Source organism: Xenopus laevis, chromosome 2S (genome assembly GCF_017654675.1).
Source record: "Xenopus laevis strain J_2021 chromosome 2S, Xenopus_laevis_v10.1, whole genome shotgun sequence".
Lineage (NCBI taxonomy): Eukaryota > Metazoa > Chordata > Amphibia > Anura > Pipidae > Xenopus > Xenopus laevis.
In genome coordinates, this window is record NC_054374.1 from 60720708 (window position 1) to 60734948 (window position 14241).

Below are 14241 nucleotides of genomic sequence, written 5' to 3' on the forward strand. Positions count from 1 at the left end.
GTGAAAAGTTTGAAGTCCAGGTTCATTGCTGCTATTGACAAGCTGAAACTTTAGACTGGTGCAAAAGTTCAATACATAAAATATGGCATTTTTAGCCATATTCATTTTAGGGTTTAGTTCTCCTTTAAAGTGATGGTTTGATTCGCTTACTAGGAATCTGACTTGAGGAACAAAAACTTAAGTCAATGCCATTTCTTGACTATCTTTCAAAAGTGCCTACATTAGCCTGTTGGTCCACGTATGGGACATCATTTTGCTGCCCCAAATACATATTTGGTTAGAGTTTGGTGAAATATATATTGGGAAATAAACGTTTGTGTAAATGTTATTTAAAAGTTTTTGCCCCAAAGCCAAACATTTTCACAAGAGGTCTCCATATTCACACTGGCTAAAACATAACCATTTTTGCTCACCAGGCTGGTAGTTAAACATCTGATAACTTGGCAACCTCAATAAACAAGCAGATTTTCGCCATGTCATTTACGGCTAGTTTAACATTCACGGAGGATGGAAACACAGATAATAACATTGCTTGCTGTTAGAAAGTTTTATTAGCTGGGCGAGTACACAGTACAAATACAGCTAACAGAAAAAATGCTGTTCTGAAAAAAAATATTTACAAAGATTTTCATAAGTAACAAATTTAGGAGTACTACACGGCCCTGATTCTACACACTCAGGTTTTTATAGGACATATAAAAGTTCATGAAAGTACTGTCTGCAAGTTAGCTAAACTATGTTTAATACCTAGAAGATGGGGAAAATGAAATGCAGAAAACAAAATTATTAGAACAGACGTGAAAATTCATATTGGCATTAATAACCTTTCATGTACAAAGTTGCAAAAGTAAAGAAAGTATTATCTCAAAATACATTTACCACCCTCAAAAATGCAATATCAAAATACAATGAAGCTAACAGCCCTAGTCAAAGCACCCCTAAAATGAAGCAGAGGTAAAGTATTGCTATACAAACATGAACAAGATTACTTCTAAAAAAAAAAACAAAAAAAAAACAACTCTTTAGAAACATCAAATGTTTCAATGACAACATACAATACACTGTCTGATACATATTGGACTAAAAGCCTATAAAGTTTCACTGCAATAGCATGCTCTCCTATCCTAGTGAACAGTTCTAGAAATGAAGTTCCCTTTATTGGCCCATAACGCAGTGACAGTTTGAATGGAGGGCTCGTCCAAGAAACAGACAGTTACACACTCAGTAACCCCTTGTGGCAAATGATTCAAAACCTGCATGCAGAGGTCTGTAATTTAAGTTATTGTTTGGAGACTCCATAATAAGAGCAGTGCAGAGGGAGCTAATTGATCAAATATTAACAGGAAGATAGGAGTTGACTGATGTCATGTGTTGCATTCCTTGAGACATCAAAGTGATGGCATTATATGGTAAACTCTTCCCTGAGATGAATCATGTTAGGATAAAAAAAATTACTATGCATCCCATGCTCCATTATGTGACAACCTATTTCTGAAGTGGAAATGCAATGTACTTAGATTAGCTCCACCTTGCTTCTCAGTTCAGCTCCACCTTGCTTCTAATGAAATTCCACTTCCTGAAACATGAAAGAAACACTGTCAGATTGTTTTCATATTATAGAACTACCTAGCTGTTCAGTTAGAATTTTTTACACATCTTTTACCTGTAAATCATTGCTCTCTCTTTCTTTAGGGGAGAAAAACCTTCCACCGTCCCCTCTTTTTCGAGCCATAGCATGGCGATGCCTGGATTCATGTAAATATTTCTGAGAAAAAGAAAAGTAAAGGAACATTCACAATTGTGAGCATGTTTGTTTGGCACCCCCATATTGAATAATTTCTAACCGGACCAGTGCACCGGTCACTGAAAAGAGCACCGATCCGGGGGTGCTGTTTCTGCTGCATCCCCCATCTTTGCCAAAACCCCAGAGGTCCCCGGCAATATCCTAAGAGTAGAGTCAAATTTGAAAATTTAAGACCTAATCTCCTAATATTTACTCTACATCACTTTGGACAGGGTACACAGGCACAGTACAGTGAAAAGTTGGCTTTTTTGCTTGTACATTTGGCTTCTCACTCTACTGTGCATGCAGATTCAGACACACCAACACAGGGTCTCAGGCAAGATATTATAATCAGTGTGCATTTAAGTCCTCTCTAGTTCAAGCCCTTTTTCAGAACGTAAGCATTTTTGTAGGGAAAAAAAAGACAGTACATGCAAAAGGCTTTGTGAGCATGCTTTGTAAGATGGGAGAAGGAGATTTGCCAGAGCGCGCAAGATTCAGGGATGCACCTGGATCGGAGGGAGGTCTAATCTGGGCACAAGCACATATTGTTAGCAGCACCCAAGTTGATTATACCACACTGAGGAACATGGAAGCTATGACAGGAAGAGGAATGGTCGAAGTTATCAGAGGGCACAGGAGGAGTACTTCAAACATTTTTGCAAAAATAACTTAGCGATCAGGTACATCAAGGGGGGGGTGCTACGACATACTATATAAGCTTTTCCTTGTCCTTTAAGGTTAATTTCAAACACTTATGCCTATGATACACTCAACAGACTACAAGATGAATTATGCTCTTCCAGTAAAAATATACTGTGTTTTGGCTAATATTTACACATACTTTTATAAAAAAAATCCAGCACTTATCTAATAAAAGGTTTTTGTAGATTTGGAATGCTTTAGTTTTAGTCTCACTTTTTTATACAGAAAGATGGTACAGTGCAGTCAAACGGGTCAATAACTGCGTAGTTAAGCATTTTTAACATCACAAGCAGTGTCTAGGCTGTAAAGCTTACAAACTATTATTGCTTCAAAATGTACATTTTATTTGTGAGCATACATTCAGAAAACTGATGTCACTCCTGTTTAAGCTACTGGGAGAGATTTCTGGTCCTTATCCTTACTCTAACACTCACTCTCCTCTCTTTGGGGATTTTTCCTTCAGCCTCCAATTTAGCTCGTGCTTGTCGTCTCTTTAAGATTCTGTGATACTGCTTAGCATTCACATAGAGGGGCTCTTCTTCCAGCATTTCAGCACCAGGCAGTGGTATCCTCTGGAGAGTAGGTACAGTCCCGGCACCAGGCACCATCTTTATTAAAGAATAAGCAGTAAAGGCAAAAAAGTAAGTAAGAATATAAAAAATAAATAAAAATCATCAGGCTTTCAAACCACTGAGGCACACATTTTTTTTTTAACATACCATCACCATGCCTCCAGAGTTCATCATGTTGCCAGTCACAGGGAGAGTTACGGTCACAGTTCCTTGGCCACTATTGGTGGTGCTGGTATTGGCTCCAGCCTGCACAATCTGAGCCCCAGCTAGGCTAGCAGCAGGTATGGTGATCATTCCTGTAACAGGGACTGTCACTTAAGGGGGCAAATCAGGTAAAACAAAACACAGGGACAGAGAGTTTGGATAGAGGATTAATCCTATGTAAATCACCAGTGCTCACAACCAACATGTCAACTACAATAATCCACAACTTGTGACCATTGTTATGAGGACCTGTTGTCCAAGAGCAAGGTGATTACGTAAAATTAAACACAGTAAAAAATAAAATACAGCATCCAGTGCTTAAAAAGAAAATGTTTGCTTCTACAAAGACTACCATCAACCTCACTGTAACTCTGTGGAAGCATTTAGACTGCCAAGGACTGACTGTTGCCAGTGCTTGTCTAAAGAAGCTTATCACTGTATTACAGTTATAAAAAGTCTTCACAAGCTAAACTGCAATTTTTTTTTTAAAGCATTAGGATGATCAAACCCTTTTAAGTCAAAATGGAAGCTGGTAGGTGTGAAAATAAGGATATATTTTATAAAGCAGAGTAATCGTAAAGATAACATAAAAATGAAGTTTATTTACCTTGCTGAAGAATGGTCCCATCTGCATTTACAGGCTGGTAAACTATAGTCTGACCTTCAGCTGTCTGTGCAACTTGCTGACCCTGAACAGCTATCTGTTGTTGGTTCTGACAATTTTAAATGAACTCATTAGCAGGTCAGGAACATAATAAAATAAGCAATTTTCTACAATGTGCTCCTTTTTATTAGCATGCAGTTAACTTACTAAACAAGACAAAAATTAAAAAAAAAAAACCAATCAAGTAGAATCTGAAATCATAATTTCTGTCAAGTGTGCTTAGCCACATTGGTGATTATACTTTCCCATTCTTTGATCTTGCTTACACCGACTTCTCTTGTTAGTAAAAATTTTATTTCAACTACTGGTGCAAGTGCCCATGACGTGTATAGCAAATGCACATAATGCGCCTCTGACGTCACATGCATGCACATAATGAGCACATAAGTTGCAGATTTCGTTCATTATGCGCACTCATGTGCCCCAACATGGTTGCTCGTACTGGAATCTCCCTCCTAGTGCGGGTAGTCTAGTGCTGGCGGCGGGGGGGAATTTATAAAAAAAAAAAAAAAATAATAACTAACCCCAAAAGGGAATGCAGACTACACCTTTGGTTGGGGATAATATTTTTGGCCAACAGGTGCACTTTAAATTTTCAAAAGCCAAACCACCACCTTACTTCATTTTTCTAGGGATCTTTTGCACATGTGCACATGCAAGGGCACAAGAACAGGGGATACTTTGGAAAATGGGGCAAGATAGCAGCATAATGCTTAAACAGTCTTCCCAAGAAAAACCAATGGCCCAGAAAAAGTGTTAGCACTGCCTAATAAATCGGCAACCCCCAGGCAATATTATTTTCAGCAACCCCCAGACAATATGATTTTTCTCATTGTAGTTTTGGCTACCTTTCCATCTGGAAGGATATAAAAGGATATAAAGATTTAAAAACCTGTACCGTTTTAGCCACATTCATTACGGTTTAGTTCACCTTTAAAAGCTTGTGAACCCTTTAAAATGTTCTATATTTTTATATAAATGTGACCTAAAACTTAATCTAAAATCTTCCTAAAAGTTGTTTATGCCCATTAAGCTGGAAAAGGTTACAAAATCAGAACTAAAGCATCTAGATTCCACCAAACAGTCAGACAGACTGTGTTCACATGGAGGAAGTTCCAGTCTATTGTTACCCTACCCAGAAGTGGCTGGCCAAAGATAATTCCAACTGCAAGGCGTCAGGTTACAAAGAAACACAAGGTAAGCAACTGAAGTCCTGTCTCACATTGGCGAATGATGAGGTTAATGATTCCACTAAACAGTAATGGTGTGGATGGCAGGGTATCAAGGAGAAAGTTCACTGCTCTCCCCCAACAATATTGTTGACCATCTGCAGTTTGCTAAACATTATGCGGACATGCATAAAATATATTGGAAGGAACTTTTGTGGGCAGTTGAAGCCAAAATAGAACTTAAACAAGGAGCATCCATGCAGAAAGAAACACCATTCCATAACAACCTTGTCGCATTTGTGAAACAGGATAGTGGGAGTGATCTGGGCCTGGATGGCATGCCATCATTTTTTAAACAATGAATTCAGTCACTCATGACTGAAGGTTAAACCTACTTTTGCAGTTCTCTTCATGTTTAAGGGCACTTACACAATGCATTTGAGATGTAAATTTGAAGGCACCTAAACACATTCACTAATTGATTCCATTATATTCTGCCTGGCTGTACTTTGTTTTACTCCATTCACGTTTCCATTGTATTTGACTGGCATCCATTCAGAGACCAGTAGAATAAAGTTGTGTTTGGAACAGATAAAAATGAACTTAGATGAAACAAAAAAAAAATTGCAATATATACATTTTTCACACTCAGCAAGTGTTTTGAAGAACACATTAAAGAAAACATCTGTGTTTAAGATACAAATATTTTTTTCTAAATAAGAATATCTTGTAACTTCTCACCTGGCTTTGTCCTGCAGTTACAGCCGTCTGTGGTTGCTGGATAATAATCTGTTGGGGCTGCCCTTGCTGGGCTTGCAACTGTACAGCCTGACCTCCCTGAATCTGAATCTGACCTGGTTGAACCAGCTGTATCTATAAGAAAGGTGCAAACAGCAAGTCATAAATTGTCCCACTCAGAATAAAAACACAATCACAGTATTACATACCAAATAAGTTCTATGTAAATAAGTTGAAGTTCTAGTTGAATACTTAAAATGTTTCCAATATAAAGCACAGAATACATGTATTTCACATTATTCACAGATCTAATACACTTGCCTGCTGCAGTCCTTGGGATCCAGATACCGGCACCTGCATTAGAGTCTGGCCTTGGCCACCCATAGCTTGTACCATGATAGGCTGTCCAGTGGAGGTGATTAGCTGCCCCCCACTGACCTGCACCATAAGCGGCTGACCTTGTACCTATGTTATAAAAAAAAATAATAATAATAATAATAAAAAACATGATTGTTGTAAATCTGATTTGATTAAACAAACATTGTATCGTAAAGATTTCCGTAAAGGAGAAAATGGAGAAAGCCACAAATGCAATATTTCTTAGCAAAATATGGTTATGGGGTAATAGGCAATGACAAAAAAAGCCAGGCTCATGCAAAGTAGGGAAAAATAGGTACTCAAAGTATTGGGTCCATGCTGCAATTTTAATAAGTAAGCAAGTATATAACAGTCAACATATTTAAAGCTCAAACATGATGAGTGCTTGGATACAAAGATAAGTCAAAATGCACTCTATGTGATAGACGTATAATTCATACAGATACTGCATGGAGTGTATATTATGTGACTCATGCAGCGTACAGACACAACTACCTGGAGGGTCTGAACTTGCTGCCCCGAGGCTGCTCCCACCTGAGCCTCGGTCTGTAACTGGACAGCAGTGACCGCACCCGGCTAAGGGGAGAGGAACAAGAAGAAACAGCCAGACCATGAAATAGCAGCATGTGTCTTTCCAAAGATCACATACTGCAAAATCTAGTCATTTCCCTTAACATTCTGCAACAAAAACCTGCAAAATCACAATACACATCATTTTATAGGAATACTCACCTGCTGCTGGATCTGTCCAGCCTGAACCACTATTTGCTCTGGAGAGCCATTGCTGCTTGTATATTGCTCCATCTGCTCCTTAGAAAGCCTACACAATCTAGTTTAAAGACACCTATTGAAAGACAAAATTGAGAAAATAAATATATGAAGTACAAGCTTGATTTGAAATTATGACACATTACTGCTATGCATTAGCTAGCATTGATTGTTTAAAGGGACATCATATACCGAGGAGCACAACGAATAGGGCTTTTTTTATAAGTAATAAAGATTTTACAGTATTACTGTGCTCCATAGCTACATGAAAGTTAGGTATCAGGGAGCACCAACCATCAGTCATAGGAGAATGGTGTGCAGAGTCAGATAATTAATAATAAATCACAGAAGAAAAGAGAGAGAACTGACCCATATGGCTGCACCTTCCCATCCACAGCACCCAAACACTCAAATGTGTAAATAAATTAATAAAAGTAATAATAAATAATAAAACCAATTTTTATGTGTGAACATTGGATACCAATTTTAAATGGTATATTAAAAGTTACGTTTTATCCATTTATTTACACATTGAGTTTTTGGGTGCTGTGAATGGGAAGGTGCAGCCATATGGGTCAGTTCTCTCTCTCTCTTCTTCTTTGATCTGTGCTCCACATCTGTTTACAGCAAGAAGTTCATTGGAAGCTACGTTTGGTTATTTGTTATATGCCGAATACATCCTAAAACATCTGTGAGTAGCCAGCTATTATCAGCACGTGGTGTTTAATTTTAAATGTGCAATTAAAATAGACACACAACAATGCATGGTGTGTGATTAGGTGGAGGTGTTATACTACAACACTCACTTGTTTTTGCGTCAAATTATTGTTGCATATTCTTTAAGATAAGATAGATTTTTTTTTTTGCTATCAAAGATAAGCATTCTATAAAATGAGCTGTGCCTTATGCCAATACTAACAAACTATTCTATTTATTATGGTGATTTTAAACAATAGATCATATAGTGTTTTCAGCAGATGGCTGGAAAAAAACCGAAAGGATTAAATCGCTTAGAGGGCCTTTTCTGTAACGTCATTGGTTTTGATTTTTTTGTATCATTTGTGGATTTTGAGTTATTTAGCTTTTTATTCAGCACCTCCCCAGTTTGCAAATTTAGCAATCTGGTTGCTAGGCTCCAAATTAACCTAGCAACTATGTACTGATTTGAGCAAGAGTAGAATAGGAAAGGCCTGAATAGAAAGGGAGTAATAAAAAGAAGCAATATCAATGTGTAGAATTTCAGGTTTTTTTTTTAGATGTGGGCAGTGACCCCCATTTGAAAGATGGAAAGAATCAGAAGGCAAACAATTCAAAAACTATAAAAAATAAAAGCCAGTTGAAAAGTTACTTAGAATTAGCCAGTCTATAACATACTAAACGTTAAGGTAAATTGCCACTTTAAAAGAACAGTAACAGCAAAACACAAGTCTTTTAAAGTAATGAAAAAATAACCTAGTGTTGTGCTTGCTTCAGAAACTCTACTACAGTTTTTATGAACAAGCTACTGTGTAGCATGGGGGCAACCATTCAAAGCTGAAAAGGCACAGGATACATAGCTGATAACAGATAAGCACTGTAATATACAATGGGATTCTTCAGAACTTCTACTGTGCTTCTTTATATTAACTGAAGTTGTGTTTCTGAAGCAAAAACACTCGTGTTACCAGAGCTGGGCAGCAGTACATTATACAGTATGGTCATTCCTTTAAAACAATTTTCATTTTATAGTTCCTTTAAGATCATAAAAAAAGACCAAGCTAGTTTACATCATAATGGTTATCCATTGCAACCAATCAGCAATAGATTGCAAGAAAAACTGAAATGGTTGCCATGTCAACAACGTTTTGTAAATTTCCCCATTACTACCAAGCAGCAGTACAATATACTAGGCATTTTTTGGGTTGTGGGTAGCTGTGGCCACCAAGCATGTGCATCCCAGATTGTAGCAGCATCAGTGGTCAAACAAAATACACAATGGTGTACAACTACTTTTTTAGTCTATTGAAAAAAAAAAAAACTATTCGATCAGATCCAAAGCTTCTCAGGTTAAGATTATTTTTCAATTGATTAGTGCGACGAGACTACCTTTGTGACCGATCTGCCAAGAAGTCGGTCACGTGGTACATAAGAGTATTCGAAATACACAATTATCTCCCAGTTCTATCGTTTCAAATACAAAATCGTTCACCCAGAGGGATCGGGTAATAAGCAGGCCGCATTTGGAGGGGTCAGGGAAGACCGTGGTCCAGGGGGTCTTAAAGGATCCGGCTGCGCAGCATTTACTTGGAATATCAACCCCCTCGGTCAGTTAGCGACAGATTTCGGAGGGGGCTTTCCCCAATTAGTACGGAAAGCTATGCAGGAGAAATAATATGCAGTCACCCTAATTCCCGCCCTCCATTCCGAAGCCTGCAACTCACAAACAGCATGGGGGACGGTAATCCAAGAGCATACTGCTAAACAGTCGAGCCTTTCCTTATTACACAACCATCAGTACCAAATGGATACTTACTACTCCCGAAAAGCTGCTTTTTTTATCAGGATACTAATATTACAATAAATCCCAACTCCACGTCTCCTCACGCGAGAGCGGCGTCACGACTACACGTAAGCGTAGTGATGCATTACGTAGCTGCCTTGTGGGCGTGACGACGTAACAGCGTTAAACGTCATATGCGGCGAATAAGTCGCGGCAGGTCGTCGAAGCTGTCGTCACGGTCATGTGATCCTACCATGTGACCGCTCCACTGCGGTTTACCTATTCATGAGCGCCAAATTCAAACATGGGAAAGTGGTAATGGGTTCAAGGGCGGGCGGGCTGCGGACTCTTGACAGGACCTGCAGCTAAATTCCCAGGGTTGCCAACTTGTATTGTAGGTTTAGTACAGGTTGCAACCTCTACCTTCAAGGGAGGAGGGGGTCATTCTTCCACTGTATAGAGCACTTGTAAGGCCCCATCTAGAATATGCCGTACAGTTTTGGTCTCCATCACTCAAACAGGACATTATTGTATTAGAGAGGGTACAGAGAAGGGCAACTAAGCTGGTAAAAGGTATTGAAAATCTTAGCTATGAGGAAAGACTGGCCAAATTGGAGATGTTCACGCTGGAGAAGAGGCACTTAAGGTGGCCATAGACTCCAAGATCCGCTCGTTTGGCGACATCGCCAAACGAGCGGATCTTTCCCCGATATGCCACTAAACTGCGTGGCTATATCGGGGGTAATTCGAACGTTCGGCCGTATGGCCGAACGATCGAATTACGATGCGCCAAGCGGCTCCGACGGGTCGGTCGGGTAAAAATCCAACCTTCCCGATCGATATCGTGGCCAGATATCGATCGGGAAGACCCGTCGGAAGCCCCCATACACGGGCAGATAAGCTGTCAAATCGGTCCAAACGACCGATATCGGCAGCTTTATCTGACCGTGTATGGCCACCTTTAAGGGGTGATATGATGACTATGTATAAATATATAAGGGGATCATATAATAATCTCTCTAATGCTTTATTTACCAGTAGGTCTTTCCAGCTGACACGAGGTCACCCATTCCGATTAGAAGAAAAGAGGTTCCGCCTAAATATTCGGAAGGGGTTTTTTACAGTGAGAGCTGTGAAGATGTGGAATTCTCTCCCTGAATCAGTTGTACAGGCTGATACATTAGATAGCTTTAAGAAGGGGTTGGATGGCTTTTTCACAAGTAAGGGAATACAGGGTTATGGGAAATAGCTCATAGTCCAAGTTGATCCAGGGACTAGTCCGATTGCCATTTTGGAGTCAGGAAGGAATTTTTCCACCTCTAAGGCAAATTGGAGAGGCTTCAGATGGGTTTTTTTTGCCTTCCTCTGGATCAACTGGCAGATAGGTAGTTAATAAAAAAAAAAAAAGGTTGAACTCGATGGACATGTGTCTTTTTTCAACCTTAGTTACTATGTTACTATGTTACTTTAGGTTTTGGGGCAGTTCATTGTGTCGCTGGATGTTTGTAGGAATTGAAGGGATCACTGCCTCTGAATTTCTGTGCGGTGAGGGGGGATCCCAGTGCATTAATGTCAGCTAGACTCTATTCAATATTTACACACCCAAATGCAGCTACAATATTGTTGGAGCTGGGTTGTTTTTTTACTATTACTCTCGCACAATTACGGTGCAACAATGGCAAGATAAAAATGAAAGGCAAGATATAGTGACACAGCTATAATAATATTATATTCATTAACCATAAACTGCTTTGCTTTTCTGCCATGCACTGAAAGTCTCCCTTAAAGGAAAACTATACCCCCCAAACAATGTAGGTCTCTATAAAAAGATATTGCATAAAACAGCTCATATGTAAAATCCTGCTTCATGTAAATAAACCATTTTCATAATAATATACTTTTCTAGTAGTATGTGCCATTGGGTAATCATAAATAGAAAATTGCCATTTTAAAAAATAAGGGCTGCCCCCTGGGATTGTAGGATTCACTGTACTCACAAACATACCAACAAACCATACATGTTAGGTCACATGAGCCAATTAACAGACAGAGTTTTGTCTTTTGCTTCCACACTTCTTCCTGTTACAGTTAGAGTTGAAGTATTTCTGGTCAGGTGATCTCTGAGGCAGCACAGAGACCATCACGAAATGGTGGCTCAAGGCAAGAGATGTAAAATGGCAATATTTACTTAAATATATATTCCAGTTTGATAAGATTCTGTAATATGCCACTTAAAAAAGGAAAACTATACCCCCCAAACAATGTAGGTCTCTATTAAAAGATACTGAGTAAAACAGCTCATGTGTAAAACCCTGCTTCATGTAAATGAACCATTATCATAATAATATACTTTTTTAGTAGTATGTGCCATTGGGTAATCATAAATAGAAAATTGCCATTTTAAAAAATAAGGGCTGCCCCCTGAGATCGTAAGATTCACTGTGTACACATACAAACCACATGTAAGGTCACATGAGCCAATTAACAGACAGAGTTCTGCCTTTTGCTTCCTCACTTCTTCCTGTTACAGTTAGTGTTGTAGTATTTCTGGTCAGGTGATCTCTGAGGCAGCACAGATGGTCACGAAATGGTGGCTCAAGGCAAGAGATGTAAAAGGGCAATATTTATGTAAATATATATTCCAGTTTGGTAAGATTCTTTAATATGTCATTCAATTTGATATAAACTATCTGTTGCTTAAGTATTCATTTTGGGGGTATAGTTTTCCTTTAATATGATATGAACTATCTGTTACTTAAGTGTTCATTTTGGGGGTATAGTTTTCCTTTAATGGAGAATAATGTAATGAACAACTTGGGAACAATAAATTGTATAGAAACTGTTGCCTTGGTGTTTCATGAGCTGAAGGAAAATGTGGAGCGCCCAGTCAAGTAATAGAACATGGGATAATGGTCATAAGAGGGACTTCTATTTAAGGAGAGGATCATTGCCCCTAAACCTTTTTAAAGGACCAGTAACACCAAGTTAGCTTAACACTTAATTCCCCCCAAACTTCTATATAAATCAGGCTTACTCTCCCCTTTGGTTTTCTTTTTAAATCTTGAGCTTCAATCTGACTTCCAAAGTGCTTCATAACAGAATGTGAAAAGGTGACGGCCGCTTGAATTACTCTCCCCTTTGGTTTTCTTTTTAAATCTTGAGCTTCAATCTGACTTCCAAAGTGGTTCGTAACAGAATGTGAAAAGGTGACGGCCGCTTGAATTCCTCTGTGTGCTGAACCAGAAGTCAGCTTCACATGGATGACCTAAAGCACCTAAGCTCAAAGTTCAAATGTCTTTTTGTTTTCCTTCAGACCGCTGTGGGGGTAATATTGTGAGCATATATATTCTTCATATACTTCAGTGTAAAATTAAAACACTGGTTAAATAGATAGACTGTGCAAAATAAAAAAATGTTTTCATAGTTAGCCAAAAATGTAATGTATAAAGGCTGGAGTGATTGAATGTCGAACAGAACAGAACCCAACTTCCTGCTTTTCAGCTCTCCAACTCTGAGTTAAGGTGGCCAAACACGGCTGGATTAAAGCTGCTGATATGGGTCCTTTAGACCGATTAGGCATCTTATCCAGGCCCGGACTGACCATGTAACTGTTCGGGCAAATGCCAGAGGGGCCGTGTTATATTTTGTTTAATTGGGCCGCTCCTTTGCGATAATACTAATTAGAACTCACCTTTCACTACATCCGGCTGGCTCTAGGACCCCGCTCCTCCGTACTAGCTCCCACTATGGCTCCGCCCCTCCCACTCCTCTCTGCTCTCTGCTGCTGCTGCTGTGCACGAGTGTAAGCTGGACGAACAAGGCCTCTCAGTCTGCATCAGCTCAGTAAGTACAGACAGGATTCAGCACACATTACTGTAGAGCAGCAGTCAGCAGGTCCACGTCTTCCCAGTAGTTACTGAGGCTGTGGACAAGTGTGGATTATATTGTTTATGCTGACTGCTGGTCTGCCTGTGCTGAGCCTGAAGCCCTGAACGTAATGCTCCCTGCCACAGAAAGATTCAATTATACATTTTTTTGTTTTGCAATGTGCAAACAAAACAATTGAAAAAAAAAATAGGAGTAAAAGGAGGAGAGGCTGATGGAATAAAAAATAAAGGGGCAAAATAAATAGGAGTGAAGATGGGGAAGCAGAATAAAGAATGAAAGGAGAGAAAGCTGGAATAAAGAAAAGCTAATGCTGAAGGGTTATGAGAGAGAATTTGAAAACAAAAAATAAAGCAGAAAGGATCCATCCTCTTTCCTTTTCTTTCTGTAATTCTTGTGACAGTGGGCTGTCATAGTATGTAATAGTTGGTGGCCACTATGTTCCATGAAATGTTGGGGGCTAATGGAACAAGGAAGACAGAGATACAGTACAAATGCAGGGTTACAACAACAGTTAGCAGGAGAGAAGCAGAGACAGGCACTGGAGGTATTCCAGGTGGCAACTCTAGAACTGCTGCAGGCTGAGTTATACAGGGAACTCTGAGTATCACTCATGTATTATAAGGGATAATGTACCCCCTACTGTAAATGATAAGGATATTAGAAGTCACTGAGGGGTTGTTCTGTGACCATATAAAGGCACAAGGCTGCAGGTTGAGTTATACAGGGAACTCTGAGTATCACTCATGTATTATAAGGGATAATGTACCCCCTACTGTAAATGATAAGGATATTAGAAGTTACTGAGGGGTTCTGTGGCCATATAAAGGCACAAGGCTGCAGGCTGAGTTATACATGGAACTCTGAGTATCACTCATGTATTATAAGGGATAATA

At 39.2% G+C, this 14241-nt stretch overlaps 1 protein-coding gene across 9 annotated transcripts; it reads right to left on the reverse strand.

Annotated features, from left to right (window-relative positions):
- Positions 1 to 532: 532 nt before the first annotated feature.
- Positions 533 to 9647, reverse strand: nfya.S (nuclear transcription factor Y subunit alpha S homeolog). Of its 9 annotated transcripts, XM_018249334.2 has the most exons (10): positions 9494 to 9647; positions 6946 to 7057; positions 6706 to 6789; positions 6157 to 6300; positions 5839 to 5970; positions 3872 to 3977; positions 3208 to 3374; positions 2923 to 3096; positions 1664 to 1765; positions 533 to 1576 (listed from the first exon to the last, which is right to left on the reverse strand). In XM_018249334.2, exons 2-10 carry the CDS (start codon positions 7015 to 7017, stop codon positions 1559 to 1561), a joined length of 999 nt encoding a protein of 332 aa, XP_018104823.1. In that variant the 5' UTR covers positions 7018 to 7057; positions 9494 to 9647; the 3' UTR covers positions 533 to 1558. The 9 variants fall into 9 exon arrangements, with proteins under 9 accessions (XP_018104823.1, XP_018104822.1, XP_018104820.1 ...); XM_018249333.2 differs by lacking the exon at positions 6706 to 6789 and having other exon boundaries at positions 3208 to 3356; XM_018249331.2 differs by lacking the exon at positions 6706 to 6789 and having other exon boundaries at positions 2911 to 3096; positions 3208 to 3356.
- Between the last annotated feature and the right edge of the window lie 4594 nt (positions 9648 to 14241).

Bases quoted from the DNA above. Each gene is read 5' to 3' on its own strand.
- nfya.S (XM_018249334.2), bottom strand. From the start codon at position 7,017: ATGGAGCAATATACAAGCAGCAATGGCTCTCCAGAGCAAATAGTGGTT. The intron at 5,971-6,156 runs GCAAGTGTATTA...CCTTTCTTATAG, and splicing joins GATCCCAAGGACTGCAGCAG to ATACAGCTGGTTCAACCAGG. The intron at 1,766-2,922 runs GTGAGTGTTAGA...TCTTTTTCTCAG, and splicing joins AAATCCCCAAAGAGAGGAGA to AAATATTTACATGAATCCAG.